Source organism: Lottia gigantea (assembly GCF_000327385.1).
Source record: "Lottia gigantea unplaced genomic scaffold LOTGIsca_15, whole genome shotgun sequence".
Taxonomy (NCBI): Eukaryota; Metazoa; Mollusca; class Gastropoda; family Lottiidae; genus Lottia; species Lottia gigantea.
In genome coordinates, this window is record NW_008707797.1 from 579571 (window position 1) to 593014 (window position 13444).

Below are 13444 nucleotides of genomic sequence, written 5' to 3' on the forward strand. Positions count from 1 at the left end.
CGTATTGAAGGGTCAATCATTTTACAGCTATATCAGTATCTGTCAATAAATTTATTAACCATGGGTTTATTTCAGACGAGTTGCTCTAGGATCAGCCTACAGTGAAGATATTGGTGATCTAGGTCCTATCAGATGGCAACTGTTACTGTGTTATTTACTGGCCTGGATCTTTGTCTGTGCTACTCTCAGTCGAGGGGTTAAATCTTCAGGAAAAGTAAGTTTTATTCATTCAGCATTCGGCAACCCTCGGAAGTTTCCGTAAGGCCGATTGTAACTTTCATGGTAGACCGTTTATACATTCATTAGGAATTTATTGACTCATGAATTGGTAAAAATCTGTGCCATGTGTCTTTAAAGTTCACCTCGAGATCCCTCTACATGGAAGACAGACCTTTTTCTCCATTAGATTTCATTAGCCCAATAATTATGCTCAAGGGGATTTGGCTGAAATATTTCAAAGGGGGGACTCATTCGACTCCCTCGACGGGTCAAGTAAGACAAACAGAATTACCCTCCGTTGCCAATCCCACCTGTAGAAAACAGGATGTAAAACTCCACTAGCCCATTTAGGTTCAGAACAAGACGACGTTTCATTAGCCCAAGGTTTACAGACCAAGCCCTAATTAATTAAACTTTTTTGTATTATTTCAGGTGGTATATTTCACCGCGACCTTCCCCTATATAATATTGGTGATTCTGTTTATTCGAGGTATCCTACTTGAAGGAGCTTACGATGGTATAATGTTCTATATCACCCCTGATTTAGACAGACTGGCCTCGGCTGATGTTTGGAAGGACGCAGCTGTTCAGATTTTCTTCTCTCTCTCGGCCTCGTGGGGTGGACTGATAGCCCTGTCCAGTTATAATAAATTTCACAACGATTGTTTCAGGTAGGCTCCGATTTTCTTACTACATACTGGATTTTTTTCCTATTCGAACTGACACACATGAATTTGAAGGCTCAAATTGCGACGGTGACTTTAAAAGATATAAAACTCAATTTCATTTTCTCTATTCCAGGGACACCGTCATCGTTACGTTTGGTAATTGTTTAACTAGTGTGTTTGCTGGGTTTGTTATTTTCTCCTACCTTGGTTTCCTAGCTCAGGATACTGGCATGGCCATAGCTGATGTCGCAGAGAAAGGTGAGTTCTGTTATTATGTTTCACAAAATTCCAATTGATTTGTAAATCTCTCCGGAAGTTGGTAATACATGTAGTCTCTATTTGTGACCTTGGCCAATGCTTCTGTAAGGGAGTATCTCTTATAACACTTAATACTAAAATGAAATCGTTATACCTATATAAAAGGCACTACGTCACCTTGGTCCTGCTTCATAAAAACTTTTAAACTGAGATTTGAGGACATGCAATAAATAAAGCCGATTTTGAAAGTAATTTGAGTGATAGAGTGAAACAGCTTAATATGAATTGTTTTCCAGGTCCTACGTTAGCCTTCGTGGTGTATCCATTCGCTGTAACGAAGCTACCCATCTCGACTCTATGGAGTATTCTGTTTTTTATCATGTTGGTCACTCTCGGTGTCGACAGTCAGGTGAGACTACCACAGTTAATATTAATAATCCCCCAGCGACATTTACAGGTAGAGATCGGAACAAACTTTTATAGCTCACTACTTCTGGCTTTAATTGTACACAACGTTTCAACAATTTACATTGTCATCTTCGGGTAATTTCAACCCCATGATAAATTCTCTATAATATGTATTCTCGTTTCAGTTTGTGTTGGTAGAAACTGTCTCCACGTCTTTCTTGGATCTCTTCCCAAGAGCCAGGAAGTTTAAAGCTGCCACGGTTTTTGGTTTCGGGTTGTTATTTTTCTTGTTGGGTTTGACCCTCACAACCAACGTAAGTGGAATTTTACTGCCAGAACCGCATCACCCCTGATCACTTCTTATTTTACCCATTGTAATAAACTTTAAGTACAGTCCCAACATACATAGTTTTTGTCACAATGTGGACAGCATCCAGCGTAACATTTGAAGGCAGTGCACGTTTACGGTCTCTCAAAATCGAAAAAAAGTTTACCAATATGGTCTCCTCATTGCACACTGCATGTGCCATTTTGTCTGGAATTACAGCGAACCAAAGATCGTCTCCCCAGAAAAGAGACTGGTCCAGCTTTTCCGTTTACATAGTGAAAGAATAGCCTGCAGCCCCTGCTCCACCCCCTGAACTAATGTTTCCTAGAAACGCCTCTGAATGGATTATAAATTATAATATACTATATAATGACTGTATATTGTCTGTGGATGGATTATCAATTATAATAATAACTATATTACAGGGAGGTGTTCACATGTTAGATCTAATAGATTATTATGCTGGTGGATGGAATGTTCTGGTTATTGCTCTATGTGAATGTATAGCACTCGGTATGGTTTACGGTGAGTCGCTCATTCTCTTTTATCAGGGTGACTTATTCTTGGATCACAGATAGTCCTTTAAGTTGTTGATTTGTAGTTTGGATGTAAATTCCATCCGCTGGTTTTGAGTTTGAGTTAAAGATGATTCGTACGATCTTGATACACGCACCTGCTTACCAATTTTCAAAGGTTGTCTTTTGGGTTGTGGACATCCCCTTTTTGAATTCCCCTGACAGTGATTGAGACTTGAGAAAGCAATTAGTAGTTCGGATGGGACAATAAACCGACACTCATGTGATTTCTTTCTTTGGTATTTTTAGGATGTCGAAGATTTACGGCTGATATAGAAACTATGCTGGGATCTAAAGTCTGTGGAATCTTCCCGTTTATTATCTGGAAATATTGGTTTAGTTTATGTTGGGTTGTTCTTACTCCCTTAGCTCTCCTGGTAAGTTTTCATCTCGCCAGAAACTCTTATAGCCACCCTTAATTGCTGACTTTTACTTAGCATCTAATAACCATTGTTAACGGTTGTTGGCTAACTAGAAACGAAGTTCTGTTTGTAATGATCAGCCTAAAACCATGGTAGAAAGTTGGCTTATGCCGATGTCCTTATATTTTCTGTTTTGTTCACTGCACGATATCGTGATGTTCGTCTTCTGCTTCTGAGCTTCAAAAAGGAAGGCATAAAGCTCTGGATGTTTTCATTTCAGTTTATTTTATTCTACTCGTTGATTTTCTATACCCGACTGGACTCTCAACCCCATTGGGCTGATGCCTTAGGGTGGGGAATGACCCTCAGTGTGATCCTGGCTATATTTATACCTGCTATTGTTCTCTTAATCCAAACACCTGGTACCATATCACAGGTAAGTGTCTTTTTGAACACCGGGGCTATTTTTATGCAGTTGGTTCTCACGTGGTCTTGTCTGCTTTTTCTCCTTTATACATTCTTAAATACATGTATGTTGAAAATTGGTTTGAAGACGGACATTGTATCATTTAAAGGAAAGCTTACAAACCAAGATGTCTCGGTTCTTACCTACCTTCTACAAGGTACAGTAACACATGTACGAAGTTTTTATAAAGCTTTACAATGGAAGCTAGTCCAAATCCAGACCAGCATTAGTCTCTGATGCCAAAACTATTCCTGTCTACGACGAAGATTTCGTTGAAGCTGTACGTGGACAAAGAGGAACTTGATGATAGAGGCTAGACCAGCGTTCTTGATCTTAAATTTTGATGATAAACCTGGACAGTGTGAACAATTTACTATATTTCAACATACCATGATTATTATTATTATTAACCCTGATGTATTTATTTTGTAGAGATTTAAAATTCTGACTACCCCGACTAGAGAATGGGGACCCGCCCTTCCTAAATACAGAGCTAAAGTAGCAGCACATTCTCCCGGCATGGTGATTGATTTAAAAGCTGATGAAGAGAATAATGTGGTCAATCCAGACGATGTTCAGGTACGGTATCCTTAACTCTTATTAGTGTGTACATCTGGATATCTTGATCTCAATTTGGTGGTACTAGATCCCTTTTAGGATACCCAATTGCTCCTTGGACATACATGTAATTTAAACTTTGTTGTATGATAACCAGCAGTATTAGATTGTTGGAGCAGTGCATGACAATTGCTGCCTAGAGTACACAATGAATCCTCTCTAAACCGCCACAGCCCTTTATAAAACCTTACCGCTTACTGAAGGTAGATTCTGAATGGAGGACCAATCATTAAAAAGATAAATATTATCCCAGTTAGAGACAAATTACTTTGTATCAGTTTCAGAAAACAGGACGTAAAACTTCAATCAATTTTATTTTTTATTTCAGTTGAAGAAGAATGGAGAATATAACACCGCTTATTCTGAATATCCTGACACCTTCGATCAGAAATTATAAACATTTCATTCATATACTTATTAATCGTGTCAAACATCAATATGCACGTGTTTTAACATAAACATCCTCAGTCGGGCATTTATTTGGGGCTATGACGGAGGAGCATTAGAAGCTTGGATATGATTACTCGTTCTAAAATACCAACTTCGAGGCCATTGGACTTACAACATCAGTGTCTTCTTCAATCATGTAACTGTGGATATAGGTCACCATAGAAAATGCACGTGCTGTCACCGTTGATCTAAAAAATTAGTGTCTTAACATACATAGATAGGACTCGAAACGAGCCAAAAATAACTGCCTAACCTAATGATCCATTGCAAGAGAACAATAAAAAATCAAAAAATAGCCTGCAACCCTGATAGCTCTTTATAGAACAGATTTCAAAAGAAAATGTTAGCTTGTATTCAGTAACCTATATTAATATCAATTCAAAATATATATTTCAGTTTTATATTTTTATTTCGGTGACTCCATGGCCTTTAATGATTGGGATTTCCCACAGAAAAAACACGAAACTAAATATTCCAATTTGTAATTGTACCATTTTTAGTCCCAGACGATGTACTTTATGTATATTTTAAAATAGTTGAACATGATTTTGAATAATTGTTGAAGATAATGTAAATAGATATCTTTATTGTCACATATTTTGTATAAAAAAACTCAGTCGAATTAAATCATTAACAGGGGATACCTTGGTTATTTCTAGACCTCATCACGTTTCTGACACGTTTCTGATACTGTGGAACAGGACGGATAGTTTTGAAAATGTGATTAACTCTCCAACATAGGACTGTTAGATATTCTCATTGACTAGAACTCGTCTAAGCAACTGATACCTGCTTCAGATACACAATCCTCATCAGGACAGCTAGTTTTATAAGGGTTCATGTTAGCTCATTGACTAAAGCTTCAATCATGTTGCCCACCCTGTCAGTGATACAATTCAGCTTACTTGACTGATAAATAAGCAGGCTAATTTTCCCCAACTTGACACAATGTCCCCCATTGCCAACTGCAATGATCTTCCCACAGACAACTTCAATCAAGAAGACATTAGAGATACTTGGATATTTTTAATGATAAATATTACAATAGAATGATTGTTCCCTCAACATTGATACAATATTTACAATTTTAGTCATTTTCATAATTCAACACATCAGCCCCAGGGCTTCAACAAATATTCCCCAGTTTCCCAATGACTATTCCTGTAATGAAATGGATGTCAACCAACCGATACGTCATCAAAAGTCACTGAAAAAGCTAAAAATTCAATTATCTGACCTTGATAAAATAGATCAGGCTGTGTATTCTCAAAAGGATCTTGGCACTAGGATGTCTTAACTTATAACACTGTTTCTAGGATAACCTAGTAATAAAATCAATTCGAAAATATGTGGCCTGATATTAATGCACACCCAGGAAATGTCAAAACATAGATTCATTTTTGAGGACTGGCTATAGAACCATCATCTTTTAAAGTGTTACAATTTGAAGTCATTGTGGTTGTGGGTTCTTATATCTGTAGTTGTTGATGTTTCAGATGTTCATTTTATAGTTAATCGTACAAAGTGTGACAAGATGAAGTTAGATTAGGCAGACACAGACGGAGCATAATTCCTGGCAATTCTATCAAACTCACTCTCCTAGAAAATAACAAAAATATTTCACTATTAAAATTAAATTATTATAAGAATGGTTTAAATCTGTGGGAGCCACAAGGCATGATGAGAATTTTTATTCCCTTCACAAACCATTACCCAACTGGCTGTTAACTGAGCTATTCCACTTTCCTAACAGACGACAGTCTCAATGCTACTATTTACAATGGTGTCAGATAGTTCAAAGAATTTAATAAAAAGGAAAAAGAAGTTGTACCTTTAGTATATAATCTTTAATAAATGGATGACTTCTATGAGAATCTTTCATCTGAGATATATATCTATTACTGACCTACAATATCAAATAAACAACCATCCTTTTTTTTAACCAAAAATTAATAGATATCTAAATGGTGAGACTTGACGAGATATGCATCCAGTGAGAGAGTGTCTGCACAGTGTTCAAACATAAACCTTATCCCCTACTGAGGGTTGACAAGTAGGACTTGTTATTGTGTCTGCACCTCGAGACAAGACTGGATGGTTTATTTAAAGAATATCAGGTTCTATTTCAATATTTCCAAACATTAACAACAGAAAGATAAACAAAGAGAATGTAACATACCTCTGGGGGTTTACCAAGATGTTGTGTTAAAACTATTAAATTCACCAGAGTTTCAGGATTATTACTGTCCTGTCAAAATATCAACAAAAAAAAACATTACAATGCTTGCCCATGCTAACAAAGCTCAAGGCCACAGAGGCATCGACCCTGGAAGCAATACTGACCTTGTCTAAAGCTTCTTGTAGAACTGTTTCAGCATCATCTAGTTTACCCTGGGCTATATAACACGCAGCCTGACCGTTGAGTAATAACGGGGTAGAGGCGTGTTTATCAGCTTGTTCTTGAAATATATAATACGCATCTTGATTTTTATCTCCTCCCTGAAATATACAGCCCGAGTTTCAGTTTCTGTTTTAAAGAAATTCAAAACTATTTTGTATTTAGGAAACTGATATCATCAAACAACAGATGTCTGATTGAAAATTGTAATAGTGCAAATCGATGACATCACTGTCTCCTGATACACAGAAAACCTCTTTACAATATTATTATAATCAAATTTCTATATCATTCTATATTTGGTAGGAAAAATATATTATCTTATGAACAGAAAAGTGCCTTCTATATGACAGCTGAAACATGATACCTGTCGACATACAAGTCATATCGGTAAAGCGATGTATGTTTACAGGTGGTGGTTGTGGTTCTTATATCTTGATATATATCCAACTCACCACTGATAAATTAAACCAAGCCTGAGCTAACTGAGTTAAAATAGAATCTTCATCAATCTCCTGCATTCTCTTTAACTCTTTTCTGAAACACGAGAACATAAACTCAATTTTCTAGCTTTTAAATATTATAAGCAGTGTTTTTTGATAGTGAGATCATAATATGGTTAAATATTTCTATATTTAATATGCAGAAGCATAGACATCTGACAGAAAATTAGAATGATGTAAAAATGGCTGTGATACATATAAAGAACATAGACCACCTCGTAATAATCCATAAAACTGAACGTACAGTACAATATGGATGTTATAACGAACATCCAGTAATATAGAAAAATATCAATATAATTATCAGGTACTTACTTAGCAAGATCTACTCGGTCTAACTTCAGTAAAATCTGTATCATTAGTGAAATACTGAAAGGGGAGATAAATCTAATTATTAAAACATCAACAAACAAACAATACAGATACGACTGGCCCTCCTTACAACTGTATGCTAATTTTCTATCATTTCAAAAAAGTTTTCTGAAGTTTTTTTTATCTCATAAGTGGTCTATTAGACAGCAAGGTTGGACTTATAATTCACACAAATTAGATGACTGTCTGTAATATACACAATATATTGGGAAACAATATTATAAAGTTGATTATATCTCTGTAAAAGAAGATACCAACTCACCATTCTAGATTATCAGACTGATGAAGAGATCTAAGGGCAGCATCACTATTCTGAAATAAATCATGATTTTTGTTTGAAGAGTTTTTTAATAATTACTTAGTTTTATTGGATTATAGTTGTAAAGTTATGACACAAGGTAATCTACTGATGAATATATATATCTATGTATGTACCATATTGGTTCAGTTTGAGAATTTCATTATAAGAGTATAACTCTAATAGTTTCATGTCTAATGTCTGGTACATCATAATTTAAATGAGATATATTTTGGAAAACATAAAAGAAATTTGACGTACCTGTTCATGATAGTAAATAGAAGCGGCCATTAGAAGAAAAGTGTTGTTAGAAATATCAACACTTCCTGTCATCTTACTGTCTATAGATTTCACGATACTTTCTCTACAAACAAATCATAAATCATCATTCATCCTATAATATATACTATACAGATTTATTTCAAAGGGATTGTGAAGAAGTTTTCTAAATTTTTTATGTGAAACGTTTTTATCAGAAACACTGATGGCATCAATATGCACCATTCAAATTTCTAATCGGACGCCTGTGTTTCCTGCAATTCTACTAAAACTAAGTGTTTGATGATGTCACTAATTGCTAAAACTCTTTATGATTAGTGATATCTAGAATCCATGGAACTTAGTGGCGAAATTACAATCCAACTTGGTAGAGACTAGGCTATCGCACTGTATATCTTACCACCAAAACCTAAGGAATAAAAATAAAATCTAAACCATACCTTCGACTATCACTAGAAAGATAATCAGCAAACATTTTTACAGCCTGAAGCTCGGCAGGTTTAGAACTATTAATTTCATCTAACACCACTCCATATTTTCTCTGAGCGATGTAAGCTCGGTACATTATCACATCTCTCTGTGTCTTCAGCTCACCATCTCGTATCTGAATATATTTAAATCACACAGATCCAGATTAAGATGTTCCATGTAGACAGTATCCCCCCACCCCCCTCATTTTCCAACCCAACGCAAATACAGATAGTAAAGACCGTTTATTTGCGTTGATGAACGGTGAGAGAAACATTCCAAGCAGCAAAAGATATAAGACGTAACAAACCTTTAATTTCTGTGCTTCATTAACACAATGTTGGTAATTTCCGATATACAGAGCAGTTTTTATGTCAAAAAGTTCGTCTACTTCGCCATGTCCAGCCATCTTGATTGTTATTCTGTATTACGCATGCTCGGCCAACGTGTTCACTTCTAACAACTTCCGGTTAACATTCTCGATTATCTGGTCTCTGACATCCAGACTTCAACTGGACATCAAAATGGTTATCAAGCCATTTTAGAGCCGTCATTTCTGTTTCAACTTTAAGTCTCTGAGCCTCACTAATCAATGGCAGTTAAATTGTTTTAATCATTCACAAATACAGTAGGCCTTCTACTAAAGATTCCGGAGGGACTAACGAGCTGATTACAAATTCCTCTCTAATGACCATAAAATGATAACAAATTCTGTTCAAATGACTTTGAAACGATAACAAATGTTATTGATGCAGTCTGTCGAATACAGTTTACTACAGAATACTCCTAGGATGCTTCTAGCTGAACCTATTGATGTGAACAACAATCAGGATCAATTTAGGAACTTATCGGAAGGATCTTCTTGTGATTAAAATGAGGGAAATTTAGTGGGTTACCCACTCGATCAGCACCCCTCCCCCAATCAGCATCTTCACAATGGTCAAGATATTATGTCTTCATTTATAAGTTGAACACGTAATACATGACCATTGTGAAGATGCCTCACATGCACCAAACGGCGAATTCATCAATCGAATTAAAGAAATAAGAGATTTAATAAATGACACAAAATATAAATATTACAATTAACTAAGCATCGTCTTGTTCCCCTTCTTCTTCATCAAATTCTCCTTCTTCTTCAGCTGTAGCATCCTGGTACTGTTGATATTCAGATACCAGATCATTCATGTTGGATTCAGCTTCAGTAAATTCCATCTCATCCATACCTTCACCAGTATACCAATGGAGGAAAGCCTTTCGTCTGAACATGGCAGTAAACTGTTCTGAGATTCTCTTGAAGAGTTCCTGGATGGCGGTCGTATTACCAATAAATGTACCAGACATTTTCAGACCTCTTGGTGGAATGTCACAAACAGCAGTTTTCACGTTGTTGGGAATCCATTCAACAAAGTAGCTGCTGTTCTTATTCTGAACGTTCAACATCTGTTCATCCACCTCCTTCATGGACATACGACCTCTGAACATGGCAGCTACTGTCAGATAACGACCATGACGAGGATCACAGGCAGCCATCATGTTCTTGGCATCGAACATCTGTTGGGTAAGTTCTGGTACAGTCAGAGCTCGGTATTGCTGGGAACCTCGAGAGGTGAGAGGGGCAAATCCTGGCATAAAGAAATGTAGACGTGGGAATGGTACCATGTTGACGGCCAACTTTCGGAGATCAGCATTGAGTTGACCAGGGAATCGGAGACAGGTGGTCACTCCAGACATGGTGGCGGATACCAGATGGTTGAGGTCACCGTAAGTGGGTGTGGTCAGTTTGAGGGTACGGAAACAGATATCATACAAAGCCTCATTATCAATACAGTAAGTCTCGTCTGTATTTTCTACCAGTTGATGAACTGAGAGGGTGGCGTTGTAAGGTTCCACAACTGTATCAGATACCTGAAATTATAAAGATGCAGATTTGTAAAGAAATTTGAAATGATAATTTTGTGCTTAAACCTCAATCAACAAAAACCACCCGCTCCTAGTCTACCATTCATACTTTCTTAGAGGATAAAATGCTCTGGTCAGAAAGTTTTGAAGGTAGTATTTAAAAAACAATAACACTCAACATACCTTTGGTGAAGGACAAACAGAGAAGGTATTCATGATTCTATCTGGATATTCTTCTCGAATTTTACTGATGAGGAGGGTTCCCATACCAGAACCAGTTCCACCGCCTAGAGAATGGGTCAACTGGAATCCTTGGAGACAATCACAGCTTTCAGCTTCTTTGCGGACCACATCTAGAACGGAATCTACCAATTCAGCACCTTCTGTATAATGACCTTTAGCCCAGTTATTACCGGCACCAGATTGTCCAAAGACAAAGTTATCAGGACGGAAGATCTGCCCAAATGGTCCTGATCGGACAGAATCCATGGTACCAGGTTCCAAGTCGACAAGGACAGCTCTGGGTACATATTTACCACCAGTAGCTTCATTATAATAAACGTTGATTCTCTCCAACTGAAGATCTGAATCACCGTGGTAAGTTCCAGTTGGGTCAATACCATGTTCATCAGAGATCACTTCCCAGAACTGAAACAGAAAATAAAAAAGATATATCAAACTAGCTAGGTTCTATTGACTCTTTCAAACTTTCATTTAGTTTTCATATGTTCATTTTATAGCGTAGAAGTAAAATACATATTTTGTGAAAAAAAGTAGTTGCTTACCTTGGCTCCGATCTGGTTTCCACACTGACCAGTTTGCATATGGACGATTTCTCTCATTTTGAAGTTTATAAAACTGACTGGTATCAAGAAGTGAAGAGAAGAGGTGTTGAAAGTTGAATGATTTGGTAGGAATCGTACAGCGTTTTATACCATACTACCGTGATATTACATAGACAGTTACCATGAACATTTTAAAATCTCCGTCCACAACATTGATTTAATGAGATAGTTACAGTTAATCCAATCTGATACGATTGGATTATCTAATCTAATCTATAATGAGATTAACGGATTACAGTTAATCGGTTTAAATTGTCAATATCGAGTTGGACAGTTAGTTCACCTCTTAATCCAGGTGATAAACAAAGATAAATAACAACATACAAACAACATGACAACCGAGCTCTTATTTCAGGTATAAATAGAAATCTAAACCGACCACAAGACATTCAGTGATACCATCTTGTCTTGGTTTATCTTCAAATCTTCCTGCAAGTTTTTCGTCTTCAAACTCTAAAACAATTCTTCAAAATGGTGAGTACTGATTTTTATTTTTCTATGCAATGGAATACTTAACAAAAATGAAAATATTAGCTAAGTGGACTCTCCCAAGAGTTTCCAGCAGCCGATTCTCAAATAAAGTTATTACCCTTTCCAGACTTTTCCCTCTTGGTATTGGTATTGGTATTTGGTACTAAACGATTCTTATCTTTTCAGCGTGAGTGTATCTCTATCCATGTTGGTCAAGCTGGTGTCCAGATGGGCAATGCCTGTTGGGAGTTGTACTGTTTAGAACATGGTATCCAACCTGATGGTCAGATGCCTTCTGATAAAACTATTGGAGGTGGAGATGATTCCTTTAACACTTTCTTCAGCGAGACTGGAGCTGGTAAACATGTTCCAAGAGCTGTATTTGTTGATCTGGAACCAACAGTAGTAGATGAAGTCCGAACTGGTACTTACCGTCAACTATTCCATCCTGAACAACTCATCACTGGTAAAGAAGATGCTGCTAATAACTATGCCAGAGGTCATTACACTGTTGGCAAAGAACTCATTGATCTGGTCCTCGACAGAACCAGGAAGCTGGCTGATCAATGTACTGGTCTTCAAGGATTCCTCATCTTCCACAGCTTTGGTGGAGGAACCGGATCCGGTTTCTCTTCCTTGTTGATGGAAAGATTGAGCGTCGATTACGGAAAGAAATCCAAATTGGAGTTTGCTGTTTATCCTGCTCCACAAGTATCAACTGCTGTGGTAGAGCCTTACAACTCTATCCTTACAACCCATACCACATTGGAACATTCCGATTGTGCCTTTATGGTGGATAACGAGGCTATCTATGATATCTGTCGACGAAATCTCGATATTGAAAGACCAACCTACACCAACTTAAACCGATTGATAGGACAAATCGTCAGCTCAATCACTGCTTCACTCCGATTTGATGGTGCCTTGAACGTCGATCTTACAGAGTTCCAGACCAACTTGGTACCTTACCCACGTATCCATTTCCCTCTGGCTACCTATGCCCCAGTCATCTCAGCTGAAAAGGCCTATCATGAACAACTTTCCGTTGCTGAAATCACCAACGCTTGTTTTGAACCAGCCAACCAGATGGTCAAATGTGATCCTCGTCATGGTAAATACATGGCTTGCTGTATGTTGTATCGAGGTGATGTTGTTCCCAAGGATGTCAATGCTGCTATTGCTACCATCAAAACCAAGAGAACCATCCAATTTGTTGACTGGTGCCCAACTGGTTTCAAAGTGGGTATCAACTACCAACCACCAACTGTTGTACCAGGAGGTGATTTAGCCAAGGTCCAGAGAGCTGTTTGTATGTTGAGTAACACCACTGCTATTGCTGAAGCTTGGGCTCGTCTTGATCATAAATTTGATCTGATGTATGCTAAGAGAGCTTTCGTTCACTGGTATGTTGGTGAAGGTATGGAAGAAGGTGAATTCTCTGAAGCTAGAGAAGATTTAGCTGCTCTAGAGAAAGATTATGAAGAAGTTGGAGTTGATTCTGTTGAAGGTGAAGGAGAAGAAGGAGAGGGAGAAGAATATTAAAATCTAGGGAAACA

The 13444-nt window shown here is 37.3% G+C and overlaps 4 protein-coding genes across 4 annotated transcripts; 2 read left to right on the forward strand and 2 right to left on the reverse strand.

The window, feature by feature from the left end:
* Positions 1-100: 100 nt before the first annotated feature.
* Positions 101-3776, forward strand: LOTGIDRAFT_53058 (hypothetical protein; the record flags this gene model as incomplete). The annotated part of the gene is made up of 9 exons (XM_009050377.1): positions 101-214; positions 652-890; positions 1021-1145; positions 1442-1554; positions 1739-1867; positions 2307-2406; positions 2706-2833; positions 3099-3254; positions 3717-3776. Coding segments are annotated over 9 exons (1164 nt in total), but the record flags the coding sequence as incomplete, so codon positions are not given.
* Positions 3777-5363: 1587 nt separating this feature from the next.
* LOTGIDRAFT_157712 (hypothetical protein) lies at positions 5364-9111 on the reverse strand. Its single transcript, XM_009050378.1, has 10 exons — positions 8981-9111; positions 8643-8806; positions 8185-8287; positions 7888-7937; positions 7569-7622; positions 7206-7287; positions 6696-6851; positions 6532-6600; positions 6184-6258; positions 5364-5951 (listed from the first exon to the last, which is right to left on the reverse strand). Exons 1-10 carry the CDS (start codon positions 9077-9079, stop codon positions 5898-5900), a joined length of 906 nt encoding a protein of 301 aa, XP_009048626.1. The 5' UTR covers positions 9080-9111; the 3' UTR covers positions 5364-5897.
* Positions 9112-9599: 488 nt separating this feature from the next.
* LOTGIDRAFT_203506 (hypothetical protein) lies at positions 9600-11430 on the reverse strand. Its single transcript, XM_009050379.1, has 3 exons — positions 11358-11430; positions 10756-11220; positions 9600-10578 (listed from the first exon to the last, which is right to left on the reverse strand). Exons 1-3 carry the CDS (start codon positions 11412-11414, stop codon positions 9760-9762), a joined length of 1341 nt encoding a protein of 446 aa, XP_009048627.1. The 5' UTR covers positions 11415-11430; the 3' UTR covers positions 9600-9759.
* A 384-nt stretch (positions 11431-11814) lies between these two features.
* On the forward strand, positions 11815-13432 carry LOTGIDRAFT_203508 (hypothetical protein; the record flags this gene model as incomplete). The annotated part of the gene is made up of 2 exons (XM_009050380.1): positions 11815-11891; positions 12075-13432. Exons 1-2 carry the CDS (start codon positions 11889-11891, stop codon positions 13428-13430), a joined length of 1359 nt encoding a protein of 452 aa, XP_009048628.1. The 5' UTR covers positions 11815-11888.
* Positions 13433-13444: the final 12 nt, after the last annotated feature.